General features: G+C 35.7%; 1 protein-coding gene across 43 annotated transcripts in view; it reads right to left on the minus strand.

Annotated features, from left to right (window-relative positions):
• The window catches only part of LEKR1 (leucine, glutamate and lysine rich 1), a 242,941-nt gene that overhangs the window by 125,682 nt on the left and 104,048 nt on the right, over positions 1–13,211 (minus strand). For 34 of the 43 annotated variants that reach the window (XR_013528479.1, XR_013528480.1, XR_013528478.1 and 31 more), the window contains one exon: positions 6,142–6,317. The exons of the other annotated variants lie outside the window; for them this stretch is intronic. Coding sequence is in view for 17 of the 34 variants with exons in the window: in XM_054246917.2 (XP_054102892.2) it covers positions 6,142–6,317 (176 nt within the window). In the remaining 17 variants the exon portion in view is untranslated. The remainder of the gene's footprint in view (positions 1–6,141; positions 6,318–13,211) is intronic. 43 annotated transcript variants of the gene reach the window in all.

The raw sequence follows: 13,211 nt of genomic DNA on the forward strand, positions 1-13,211 counted from the left end.
GTAATAGATAGTATTAAAAATGAAACAGACTGGGCATGGTGGCTCACGCCTGTAATCCCAGCACTTTGGGAGGCTGAGGCAGGTGGATCATGAGGTCAGGAGTTGGAGACCAGTCTGGCCAGTATGGTGAAACCCTGTCTCTACTAAAAATACAAAAATTAGCCGGTGTGATGGTGCACACCTGTAGTCCCAGCTACTCAGGAGGCTAAGGCAGGAGAATTGCTTGAGTCCAAGAGGCAGAGGTTGCAGTGAGCCGAGATTGCGCCACTACACTCTAGCCTGGGCAATGGTGCTCCAGGCAACAGAGTGAGACTCCATCTCAAAAAAAAGAGAAAGAAAGAAACAGAAAATCAGGATAGAGAAGTACTATAAAGGAAGATGGTCAGTGAAGATTTTTTGAGGAGGTGACATTTGAACTGAGACTTTCAATTACAAGAAGGCACAGCTACTTGTTTGGGAGACTCTTAGCCAATTTTACCTGCATGAACCTGAAAAGTCTCCCTTTTTCCACATACTGTACAGTCATGGCCACAGGTCACATTCAGGGAGAATAAAGTGAGTGAAGCTTTCTGAGGGAGGAGGGTTTTCCTCTACACGAAAGGGGTGTCATTGTCTCCTTGTTTGTTATTTTTCTTTGTCTGTGATATACTGCACTACTTAACTGATATACCTGTTCCCAGCTATATGGTTAAATTAACAGTCTTAAAATGGACAGTTGGCTTAAAAGTTTCCTGAAAAAGAAAACATGGATTATAGAAAATATTAATAATGCAACACAAATGAAAACAAAAACATTAGAGTTGCTTTCTAATTCCTGTATGATTGAATTCATAATTATTGATATTATGAGGTAAATATTCTATAATAAGATGTGACAAGACATTCAAAAGTGAGAAAATTATCAAGATGACTATTTGACATGTGCATTCATAGTTTTATATGAATACCCCATTACAAATAATAAAATTAAAGAGACTGACAATACTAAGTGTTGGCAAAGATGTGCAGCAACTAAAGCTCTCATACACTGCTGGTAAAAATGTGAAAGGAGGCTGGGTGCAGTGGCTCACACCTGTAATCCCAGCACTTTGGGAGGCCAAGGTGGGTGGATCATGAGGTCAGGAGATCGACACTATCCTGGCTAACATAGTGAAACCCCATCTCTACTAAAATACAAAAAAATTAGCTAGGTGTGGTCGTGTGTGCCTATAGTCCCAGCTACCTGGGAGGCTGAGGCAGGAGAATCACTTGAACCCAGAAGGCGGAGGCTGCAGTGAGCTGAGATAATGCCACTACACTCCAGCCTGGACAACAGAGGGGACTTCATCTCAAAAAAATATATATATATGAAAGGAACAACCATTTTGGAAAACTCTTGGGTAGTTTCTTAAAATGTTGAATATACCCTACTATACAATTCAGCCATTCCATTCCCAGATATTTTCCAAAAATAACAAAAATATCCACAAAAGACAAAGATGAATGTTCAAATAATGGAAATGATGCATAAGATATATATACAAATTGAAATATAATTATGTAAAATGTATCTATATTATTAATTGCCAAAAGCAAGATTTCTCTGGCACAGATATGCAGATACTGGAAGTTAGAAGTCAGAAGTAAACTAAAGGTCCAAAGAATATGACCAACACACTGTCAGTGCCTTCTCCATTTAATAATATAGGTATTTTTTTTTGAGACAGAGTTTCACTCTGTTGCCCAGGTTTAAGCAATGCCCATGCCTCAGCCTCCCAAGTAGCTGGAGTAACAGGTGTGCACCACCACACCTGGCTAATTTTTGTATTTTTAGTAGAGGCAGGGTTTTGCTATGTTGCTCAGGCTGATTTCAAACTCCTGAGCTCAAGCTATTGACTCATCTCAGCCTCCTATAGTGCTAGGCATGAGTCATCACATGTGGCCTAATATAGATACACTTTTTACGTGTTGGTTATAATATTCCTCAATTTGCCTAAATTTAATTATTAAAGTTAAATTTCAAGTTTAAAAGCGTACTGTCATATAAAATGCATTTCTGAAGGCACACATTATATAACAAAATTATTAGAAAGTGAAATTGAAGTTTTATTGTTCAACATGATTTTTTTCCCAACATTTAACTATGAAAGTTTTAAACATATAGAAAAGTTAAAAAATTGTATATTGGACACAAATACACATACTACTTAGATTCTACAATTAATATTTTATTTGCTTAATCACGTAACCTTATACATCCATCAATCCATCTTATGAATATCAAGGTAAGTTGCAGAAATAGATATACTTCTTTCATCATATAGTTGATTAGAGTTCAACATTTGTATATATTTCTTTATATTTTTGAGTAAAATTTACCTATAGAAATATACCAATCTCAAGTGCACCAATAGATTAGGTTTGACAAATGCATCCATCTGTGTAATGCAAACCCCTATCAAAACATAAAGAATTACTATCATCAAGAAAGTACCTTTGTGCTTTTCCAGCCAATCCTACTCTCCGAGGCAACCACTGTTCTCTCTTCCCCACTGTAGATTAGTTTTGCCTGTTTCTAGAACTTCACATACATGAAATAATATAACATGTAATATTTGTGTAAGGCTACTTTCAAGTAGCATAATATTTTTGAAGATTATCTACACTACTACATTATCTGCAGTTCATTATATATTCTACTGAATATATTCAACTCTTTTTTTTAGAGAACCCATTCTACTACTGATGCATTCTTGAGCTTTTTGCAGTTTTAGGATATTTTGAATTAAGATTGAATAAAGTTGCTGAATATTCTCATATAAGTATTTTGTAGACATATGTTTTCATGTTTCTTGGGTAAATACCAAAGGGTGGAATTTCAGGATCTATGGATAGATGTATATTTAGTTTAATGAGAAACTGTGAAATCTTTTCTTTAAGTGGCTGTAGCAATTTACATTCTCAACAATTTGCATAAGAATTCCAGTGCTCTACTTTCTTAGTAACGTCTGCTACCACCAAACTGGATCATTTTAGCCAATAGATGGGCCAATAATGTTGAGCACATTTTGTGTCTTAATTGACCATTTATGTATCTTCCTGTGTAGTGTCTGTTCAGATCTTTTCGTCATTTTTGAATGAATCCTTTTATTATTGACTTGTAGGCATTCTTTTTTTTTGAGACAGAGTTTCACTATTGTTGCCCAGGCTGGAGTTCAACAGCATGTTCTTGGCTCACCACAACCTTTGCCTCCCAGGTTCAAGCGATTCTCCTGCCTCAGTCTCCTGAGTAGTTGGGATTACAGGCATGCATGACCATGCCTGGCTTATTTTTTGTATTTTCAGTAGCAATGGGGTTTCTCCATGTTGGTCAGGCTGATCTCGAACTCCTGACCTTGGGTGATCCGCCCATCTGAGCCTCCCAAAGTTCTGGGATTATAGGAGTCAGCAACATTCTTTATGTAACTGGAACAACAGTTCTTGGTCACATATTTTGTAAATATTTTCTCTGTGGCTTAACTATTCATTTTCTTACTGATAGCTTCTGATGAAGATGTTTTAATTTTGATAGTCTAATTCATCAATTTTCAATTTTTGTTCTTTTATAGTTCTCAATTCTATGTCCTATCCATGACATCTTCATTTACAATCACATCATGAACATATTTTGCTATGTTTCTTCTAGTAGTTTTATAATTTTATCCTTTGCATTTATGTTTATGATTTGTCCTAAATTAATTCTCATATACAGTGTGAGGTAGAAGTTGAGGTATGTTTTTCTAGATGTGTATTCAGTTGTTCCAGCACAATTTGTTGAAACACTCTTTTTTCCCATTGGATTGTTTTGGTGCTTTTGTCAAAAGTCAATTGACTATATAAGTAGGGTTATTTACCAGGCTATCTTGTTCCATTCATCTTTGTTGATCCATATGCCAGCACTATACTGATTTGATTACTGAATAAATCTTAGGTGATGTTTAGAATGCCATCTTTTGGATTGTTTGAATACTTTTTAAAGAGTTATCTTTTAAATTGTCAATTAGCTTTTTAGCTACACTTTTTTGTACTTACTTTTTTGGTGGTTAGAAATTATACTATACATTCTTCTTTTTTTATTGCATTTTAGGTTTTGGGGTACATGTGAAGGACATGCAAGATTGTTGCATAGGTACAAACATGGCAGTGTGATTTGCTGCCTTCCTCCCCATCACCTATATCTGGCATTTCCCCCCATTCTATCTCTCCCCAACTCCCCACCTTACTGGTTTAAATGAAATAAATATTCTACCATCTCACATAAAATACAAATATAGTGCAACCAAATGAATCAATTATCCCGTCTCCATCCTTTAGGCTCTAATTGTCATGTTACATTGACATACTTCATAAACCCAGCAATATAATAATTCTTGCTCTAAATAAGCATGCGATTTTTTAACTTAAAGGAAAAGAGGTCTTTTATATTTACTCATATTTGTCACTTATGGTGCATTTTATTCCCTCCTGAGGATGCTGGGGCTCCATTCATTTTTTTTTCAATGTTCATCTCTTCTTCAAATCAAATAATTGTTATTGATTTATCTTAAAATTCACTGACATTTTTCTGTAATGAAATATGCTATAAAGTCCACCTAGTGAAATTTTATTTCAGACACTGTATTTTTCTATTCTTGAATTTCTCATTTTTTAACAGTTGCTTGCTCAGATTTTCTTTTATTCATTACTAGTATATTTTCCTTTATATCCTTGAGCATTGTTATGATCACTAATTTGAAACCCTGGTCAGCTAATTATATTGTCTGAGTCAACTGGTCTCTATTCTTTTGGATATAAGTAATTTTGGATTGTATACTGAACATTGTGGGTGTTATGTTATAGAGACTTTGGATCCTTGTTATGTTCTTCCAGAGAGTATTTTTTTCTTGTTTTGTCTTAACAAGGAGTTAAGCTGGCTAAAGTTAAAGTATTAAATCTGTTTCCCATAGGGTAGGTGACAGCTAAAATATCAATTACTTTAGTTTTAGATGGGCTACTTAGCATGTTCCTTGAGCATATGTATTTCAGGAATAAGCCTGAGATTTGTAAAGAGTTTATATACAAAATTTGAGCTCTTTTTCTCTGGCTTTCACTTTTCTGGGATATCCCTTACTTCTTAGAGGCTGAGGGTGCCTTGTTCTCTATTCTCTAGTCTACAAATTTTGATCAAATTTTTAGCTTTCTTGCATGGAGAAAACTGTACCCTTCCCTCAATCCAAAATCCTTAAAAAGAAAAACTTCACTCACTGCCATGCCTTTCTTTCAACATAAAAAAAGTTAATGGACTATTTTTAGAGCAGTTTTAGGTCCACAGGAAAATTTAGCAGAAAGTATGGAGAGTTCCCACATTGCCCCTTCTCCATACATCCACAACCTCCCCTACTATGGGCATCCTGCACTGGAGTAGTACTTTCTTACAATTGATGAATCAACATTATATTACTACTCCAAACTCATAGTTTACATTAGGGTTCATTCTTGGTGTTGTATATTCTATGAACTTTGACAAATGCATAATGACATGTCTCCACTATTGTAGTATTAAACAGAATAGTTTCACTGCCCTAAAAATCTTCTTTGTTCTGCCCATTTATCCTCTGCCTGGAAATCCTGGCAACCACTGGTCATTTTACTGTTCCATAGTTTTGTCTTTTCCAAAATGTCATAGAGTTGGAATAACACAGTATGCAGCCTTTTCAAATTGGCATCCTTCACTTAGTATGCCTTCTTTTAATTTTTGAAACTCCCTCCACTATGTGTTTGGTTTGGGTCACTATTGTCTTTAATTAGCTATTTTTTCTAGAATTTATAGTTGTTATATATAAGAAGGTTTACCTAATATGAGCTACTCAGCCATTAAGTGAAGTCTTAAAAACAAATTAGTACCTTTAACAGTAACAAACAGACTTCTGGCCACAGTTCAAGATACATGTATCATAGCTTATCTTAGATAAATCTATAATAATTAAATTTCAGAATTGAAATGGATCTTAATGGTCATCTACTCTACCAACTGATAAAATTATTCCTAATTTCCATCAAATAAAATGAAATATCATTATTTCATTACTTAGATGTATCATTTACCTAAAAGGGACAATTACATTCTAAATATATGTAACAAACCTGTCAAGGCTGTTTCACTCATAGATTTAATTTGCAGAAAAATTTCTCCTTTCAGTGAAGTCCAGTTTTGGTAATTATCATACACTTCATTTTTAATACTGATTAGCTCTCTTTTAGTAAAAGTAAGTAATGAAAGAGTCTTATTCCAGAAATATTTGTACTCTGATAATCTTTGACTGCAAAGTAAAAAAAAAAATAAGATTTAAAAAAATTGTAAGCATAATAAACATTTCTTCTGAAACAGTTTTAGAGTGACCATATAATTTACTAATTGGAGACAAATTTCAAAACCAAAAGAAGTTGGTATTCATGTTATGCTGAGAAAAAATACAAACTAGGAATAACTCAGGTAGACTGAAGTGTATGGTCACTCTAACACATTTCCATTTTGCCATTATTTTAACTACAAAGAAAGATAGCTAACTACTTTCATACACATTTATTCTAATTATATATATATATATATATACTCAACAGTAAACATTTAGTGAATAAAAGTAGGCCGGAGCAATTTAGTCTTAGGTCCTAAATAAGAATCTTAACAGTCTTATACAGCATTTGCCCCACATAGCATGGTTGGATAGGCAGTGAAAAATCTGGAGTAATAATAAATAAAACAATTCAAAGTGACTGATGCAGTGCTTTTGCTTCATAACACTCAACAGCTCAAATAATCATTTTTTTTGCTATCTCAATCATTTTTATTACTTCAGATATTATGGTTTTAATTACCTAATAATCACATATAGATACAGATTTGAGAGTTAGCAGCACAAAGGTGATGATTGAAGCCATGAGAGTATGATTGTTGTGTCAATATTTATATCCCTGGGCAGACTAAGATCTATAAGGCAGAGGTTATATCTATCTCTGTCTAGCTCATCATAGCCTCTTTAGCATCTAGCACAGTGCCTACTGCATAATATGTGCTTAACAAATACTGAATAAACGAGTAAATAAAATATGTTCCCCTCCTCAACTGGAGAAATGGAAAAGCGAGAAGTGCTAGGGTTAACACACTGGACAACACAAACATTTAAGGGATTGAAACTAAAAAAAAAAGAAATCCCTCAAAGGAGACAAACAGCTGCTAAGAGATGAACAGTACCAAGGAGTCTAAGCAGAATATTGAGGATTCCTCAGAAAGGAATTAATGTTTAACAACCTGGTAGTAGGTATGAAAGCCAAAGGATTTAAGGGTAAATACAACTAAATTAGTAGAGATAAAAGGACTTGGAGTGTTCGTAAACTCCTCTTTGTAAAAAATCCTAAAGAAGATACACACACACACACACACACATACAGACACACACACAATTAAACAAATTCATCAAAGTCACAGGATACATGATCCATATGCAAAAATCAATTTTATTTCTGTAAATAACAATGACCACTCCCCAAAATAAAATTCACAATCCTATTCATAATAACATAAAAAGATTAAAACACTTAGAAATAAACTTAATAAAAGAAGTTCAAGAAAACAAAACGTTTTTGAGAGGACTAAACATCTCCATGGAAAAATATAACACATTAATGAACTGAAAGATGCAAAAATTTTAAAGGAGAAATTCTCCCCAAATTGATCTATAGATTCAATACCATACCTATCAAAATCCCAGCAGGCTACTTTGCAGAAATTCACAACTGATTGTAAAATTCATTATGAAGGGTCCAGAAGAGCAAAAGTGATTTTGAAAACAAAGAAGAAATTAGAGGACTTATACTTCTTGATAACATTTAATAAAAACTATAGTTTTTAAGAGCATGTGGCACTTACATAAGACATCCAGATTAATGGAACAGAACAGAATATCCAAAAATAATCTTTTACATTTATGGTGAATTAATTTTAGGCAAAGATGTTAAGGCAATTCAATAAGGGAAAAAATGGTCTCTAACAAACAGTGCTGGAACGATTGAATATCCATGTGAAATAGGACGAATTTAGATCCTTACTTCATATCATACACAAAAGCTGGCAGAAATAGATCACAGATCTAAATAAGAGCTAAAACTATAAAACTCTAAGAAAATACAGGAGAAAATCCTTGTAACAGGCTTAGACAGAGTTCTTACATACATAAGCAAAAGCACAATCTATAAAACAGATAAATTGTATTTCATTAAAAATAACAACTTTTCAAAAGACATTGTTAAGAATATAAAAAGTGGGGTCCAAAGTGGCTCCCGCCGGAGGTCATGGCGCTCGCGAAGGCGAGGTCATCAGTTCAAGGCTAACCTCATAAGCTCAAACTGATTGGCAAAAAAAATAAATAAATAAAAAATAAAAATAAAAAGTAAGTCCAGGCAAGATGGCTACATAGGAACAGCTCCGTGTGCAGTTCCCAGCCATTTGGACACAGAAGTCAGGTGATTTCCACATTTCCAACTGAGGTACCTGGTTCCTCTCACTGGGACTTGTTGGACAGTAGGTGCAGCCCAACGAGGGTGAGCTGAAGCAGGGTGGGGCGTCACCTCACCTGGGAAATGCAAGGTGCCAAGGAACTCCCTCTCTTAGCCAAGGGAAGCCATTAGAGACTGTTTCCTGCATGCTGGCCCAGATACTGCACGATTCCCATGGTGTTTACTACCCACAGACCAGGAGATTCCCTCCAGTACCTGCACAATCACCAGGGCCCTGGGTTTCCAGCACAAAACTGGGTGGCTATTTGGGCAGAAACTGAGCTAGCCACAGTAGTTTTTCATACCGCAGTGGTGCCTGGAATGCCAGCGAGACAGAACCATCCACTCCCCTGGAAAAGGGGCTGAAGCCAGGGAGCCAAGTGGTCTGGCTTGGTGGTTCCCACCCCCACAGAGACCAGCAAGCTAAGATCCACTGACTTGAAATTCTCATAGCCAGCACAGCAGTCTAAGCTGGACCTGGGTCATTTGAGCTTAGTGGGGAAAGGGGCATCCACCATTGATGAGGCTCAAGTAGGCGGTTTCAACCCCACAATATAAGCAAATCTGCTGGGAAATTCAAACTGGACAAAGCCCAACAAAGCTCAGCAGCTGCAGGCACTGTCTCACTACATGTCCTTGCTGGGCAGGACATCTCTGAAAAAAGGCAGCAGGCTGTGAGGAACTTATAAAGAAAGCCCCCACCTTCCTGGGACAGAACACCTAGGAAAAGGGGCAGTAGTGGGTACGACTTCAGCAGATCTAAATGTCCCTGCCTGGAAGCTCTGAAGAGAGCAGTGGATTTCCCAACACAGCATTTGAGCTCTGATAAGGGACATACTTCCTCCTCAAGTGGCTTCTTAGCACTCTGTAGCCTGCCTAGGAGACACCTCCCAGTAGGGCCTGACAGACACCTCATACAGGAGAGCTCTGGCTGACATCTGGTGGGCACCCCTCTGGGGTAAAGCTACCAGAGGAAGGAATAGGAAGCAATCTTTTTTTTTTATAGAGATGGGGTTTCACCATGTTGGCCAGGCTGGTCTTGAACCCCCAACCTCAGGTGATCCACCTGCGTCAGCCTCCCAGAGTGCTGGGATTACAGGTGTGAGACACTACACTTGGCCAGCAGCAATCTTTTCTGTTCAGCAGTTTCTGCTGGTGATTCCCAGGCAAGCAGGGTCTGGAGTGGACCTCCAGCAAACTCCAGCAGACCTGTAGTAGAGGGGCCTGACTGTTAGAAGGAAAACTAAAAAACAAAAAGAAACAGTTTCAACATCATCAAAAAGGATGTCCACTCAGAGACCCCATCCGAAGGTCACTGATCTCAAAGACCAAAGGAAGATAAATCCATGAAGATGGGAAGAAACTAGCACAAAAAGAATGAAAACTCCAAAAACCAGAATGCCTCTTCTCCTTTAAGGGATCACAGCTCCTCATCAGCAAGGGAACAAAACTGGATGGAGAATGAATGAGTCTGATGAATTATCAGAAACCCGGCTTCAGAAGGTGGGTAATAAACTCTGAGCTGAAGGAGCATGTTCTAACCCAATGCAAGGAAGCTAAGAAACTTGAGTAAAGGTTAGACGAAATGCTAACTAGAATAACCAGTTTAGAGAAGAACATAAATGACCTGATGGAGCTGAAAAACACAGCACAAGAACTTCGTGATGCATATACAAGTTTCAATACCCAAATCAATCAAGCAGAAGAAAGAATATCAGAGATTGAAAACTAACTCAATGAAATCAAACAAGAACACAAGATTAAAGAAAAAAAGTGTGAAAAGAAATAAACAAAGGCTCCAAGAAATATGGGATTATGTGAAAACACCAAATCTACATTTGATCGGTGTATCTGAAAGTGGCAATTCCTCAGAAATCTAGAAGTAGAAATACTATTTGACCCAGCAACCCTATTACTGGGTATGTACCCAAAGAATTAGAAATCAGTCTGTCATAAAGACACGTGCACACATATGTTTATTGCAGCACTATTCACAATAGCAAAGACTTGGAACCAACACAAATGCTCCTCAATGATAGACTGGATAAAGAAAATGTGGCACATATACACTATGAAATACTATGCAGCCATAAAAAAGGATGAGTTCATGCCCTTTGCAGGGGCATGGATGAAGCTGGAAACCATCATTCTCAGCAAACTAACACAAGAACAGAAAACCAAACAGTGCATGTTCTCACTCATAAGTGGGAGTTATGAGAACACATGGGCACAGGGAGGGAAACATCACACAATGGGGATTGTTGGGGGGTGGGAAGTTAGGGGAGGGATAGCATTAGAAGAAATACCTAATGTAGATGACAGGGTGATGGATGCAGCCAACCACCATGGCATATGTATACCTATGTAAGAAACCTGCATGTTCTGCACATGTACCCCCAGAACTTAAAGCACAACAAGAATAATAAAAAAAAGATAAGCCACTGGGAGAAAATATTTGAAAACCATATTTCATATAAAGGACTTACATTCAGAATATAGAAATAACTCTTATAATCACATAATATGAAAACAAACCAATTAAAAATGGTCAAAATATGTGTCACTAATAAGACATACAAATAATTAACAAGCAAATGAAAAGATGCTCAACATCATTAGTAATTTCAGAAATATAAAGCCACAAGGAGATACTATTTTACATCGACTAGAATGACTACAATAAAACAGACAGACAATAATAGTAAATGTTGACAAGAAAAGGGAGAAACTAGAAGCCTCATTCATGCTGTGGGAATGTAAAATGTACACCCACTTTGGAAAACAGGTTGGCAGTTAGAGAAATTAAATATAGGTTAATCATATGACCTAGTGATTCCACACTTGGGTATCTACTCCAAAGAATTAAAAACATATGTACACACAAAGACTTGTATATGGATGTTTATGGCAGCATTATTCATAAGCACCAACAAGTGGAAATAATCCAAATATCCATCAACTGGCAAATGGATAAATAAAATGTGATATATCCATACAATGGAATCCTATTCAGCAATAAAAAGGAACAAAAATATGGATAAATGCCACAATGTGAATGAACCTCAGAAAACATAACTAGTAAAAGCCAGATATAAAGACCACATATTGTTTGATTCTATATATCTGAAATGTCCAGAAAAGAGAAAGGTTAGTTGCCTAGAACTGGAGGTCAAGACAGAGACTGATTGAAGATGGTATGTGAGACTGGAAAGTCTTTTTTAGAATGAGTCAAGTATTCTAATATTGGATGTGGTTGCCAATCTAATAGCTAATATTGGTGGCAAAACTCTGCAGGTTTATTAAAAATAACTAAATTATCTCCTTAAGATAGGTGAATTTCATGACATGCAAATTATATCTCAATGAGGATGTTTTTAAAAAGGTATAGGGTAATAAACCATGGGATCAAGGACAGAAAACAAAGTAAAGCCAAAATATCGTTGGGAAAATTTACTAACATCCTTAATTAGGCTGAAGAAGTAAAGTGAAAGTGAGAGAGCTGCAAGAGAAATTTCTGAAGTTGACATCAAAAATTTCAGAGATGACAAGGTCTAGCTTTACAAATAAGAAAATTTAAAGGATAAGTACTCTATATTTCAAATTATGTATAAAAGTTTCAGAATAGGAATCCTCTAAAAGTAAATACTGCTAGAATATTTCAAATATGGTCTGATTTGGAATACTGAACTTATACACAACTTTATGAAGTGAAGTATATGTATTTCATTCAGGTTTTTAATATCTATTTTATAGGCCTTCTACAATTAATTTGCATTTTCAAAAGACACTTTATTCTGAGTAGCAGATGTGCTGATCCAACCAATGTGCCAACTAATGAATGTGTGGAGCCCTTGCAAGACACAGGCTGGAAATGATGTCAGGGAAAACACAGAACACGAAAGCATACTTTGCTAGAGGCTAGTGATTAAGCCCAATTGTAATTAATCAAATGAGAGAAGAATTTTAAAAAACTCCAAAACATAGTTCACTGATCTACTGAATGTTCCTTTTGGGCCCCATAAATAAAGATGACACATCTGAGTAGAAAGCTCACGTTTCTTTCCCTTACCTCTTTTTTTTTCATCCCACATTTGGCCCATGAATCCTGTACCTCTTCGAGAGAGATTATAAGCTTCTTTTCTTTATCCAGAGCAATCACTAAGTTTTATGCCCTAATATTTTTAAAATAATCAATCATCTAGCTGAAAATCAACTTCTAGTAATGCACCAAAGTCACTGAACTCTACAAATTTGGTTTGATTTTATTTTTAGTAGTATGCCTTTTTTCTATGGAATGTATTATCTCTACTAGTGAGAATATAAATAAAGTCAATAATTATTTCTATTCATTATTACAAACTGTAATTTGTACTACCTAGTTGACTAGTTACTTTCAAAATTTTTTTAGTATGTACTATTTTTAGGTAAGTCAGATCCCAGACTACTAATTTGTGATCTTTTAACTAAAAATGAGCAAAAATCACAGATCTATAGAAACGTGTGAACAAAATAATCTGTTAAAAATATAACTCAAAATGATGACAAAATTAGAATACAGAATAAAAATAACACTTCCATATGTATGTCTACATTTCTTCAAAATTTTAAAATACTGAAGATAACATGCAAAAATGAAAATAATGAGGATCAACTTTATCAGT

The sequence above is a fragment of the Callithrix jacchus genome, chromosome 17 (genome assembly GCF_049354715.1).
Source record: "Callithrix jacchus isolate 240 chromosome 17, calJac240_pri, whole genome shotgun sequence".
NCBI classification, from domain to species: domain Eukaryota; kingdom Metazoa; phylum Chordata; class Mammalia; order Primates; family Cebidae; genus Callithrix; species Callithrix jacchus.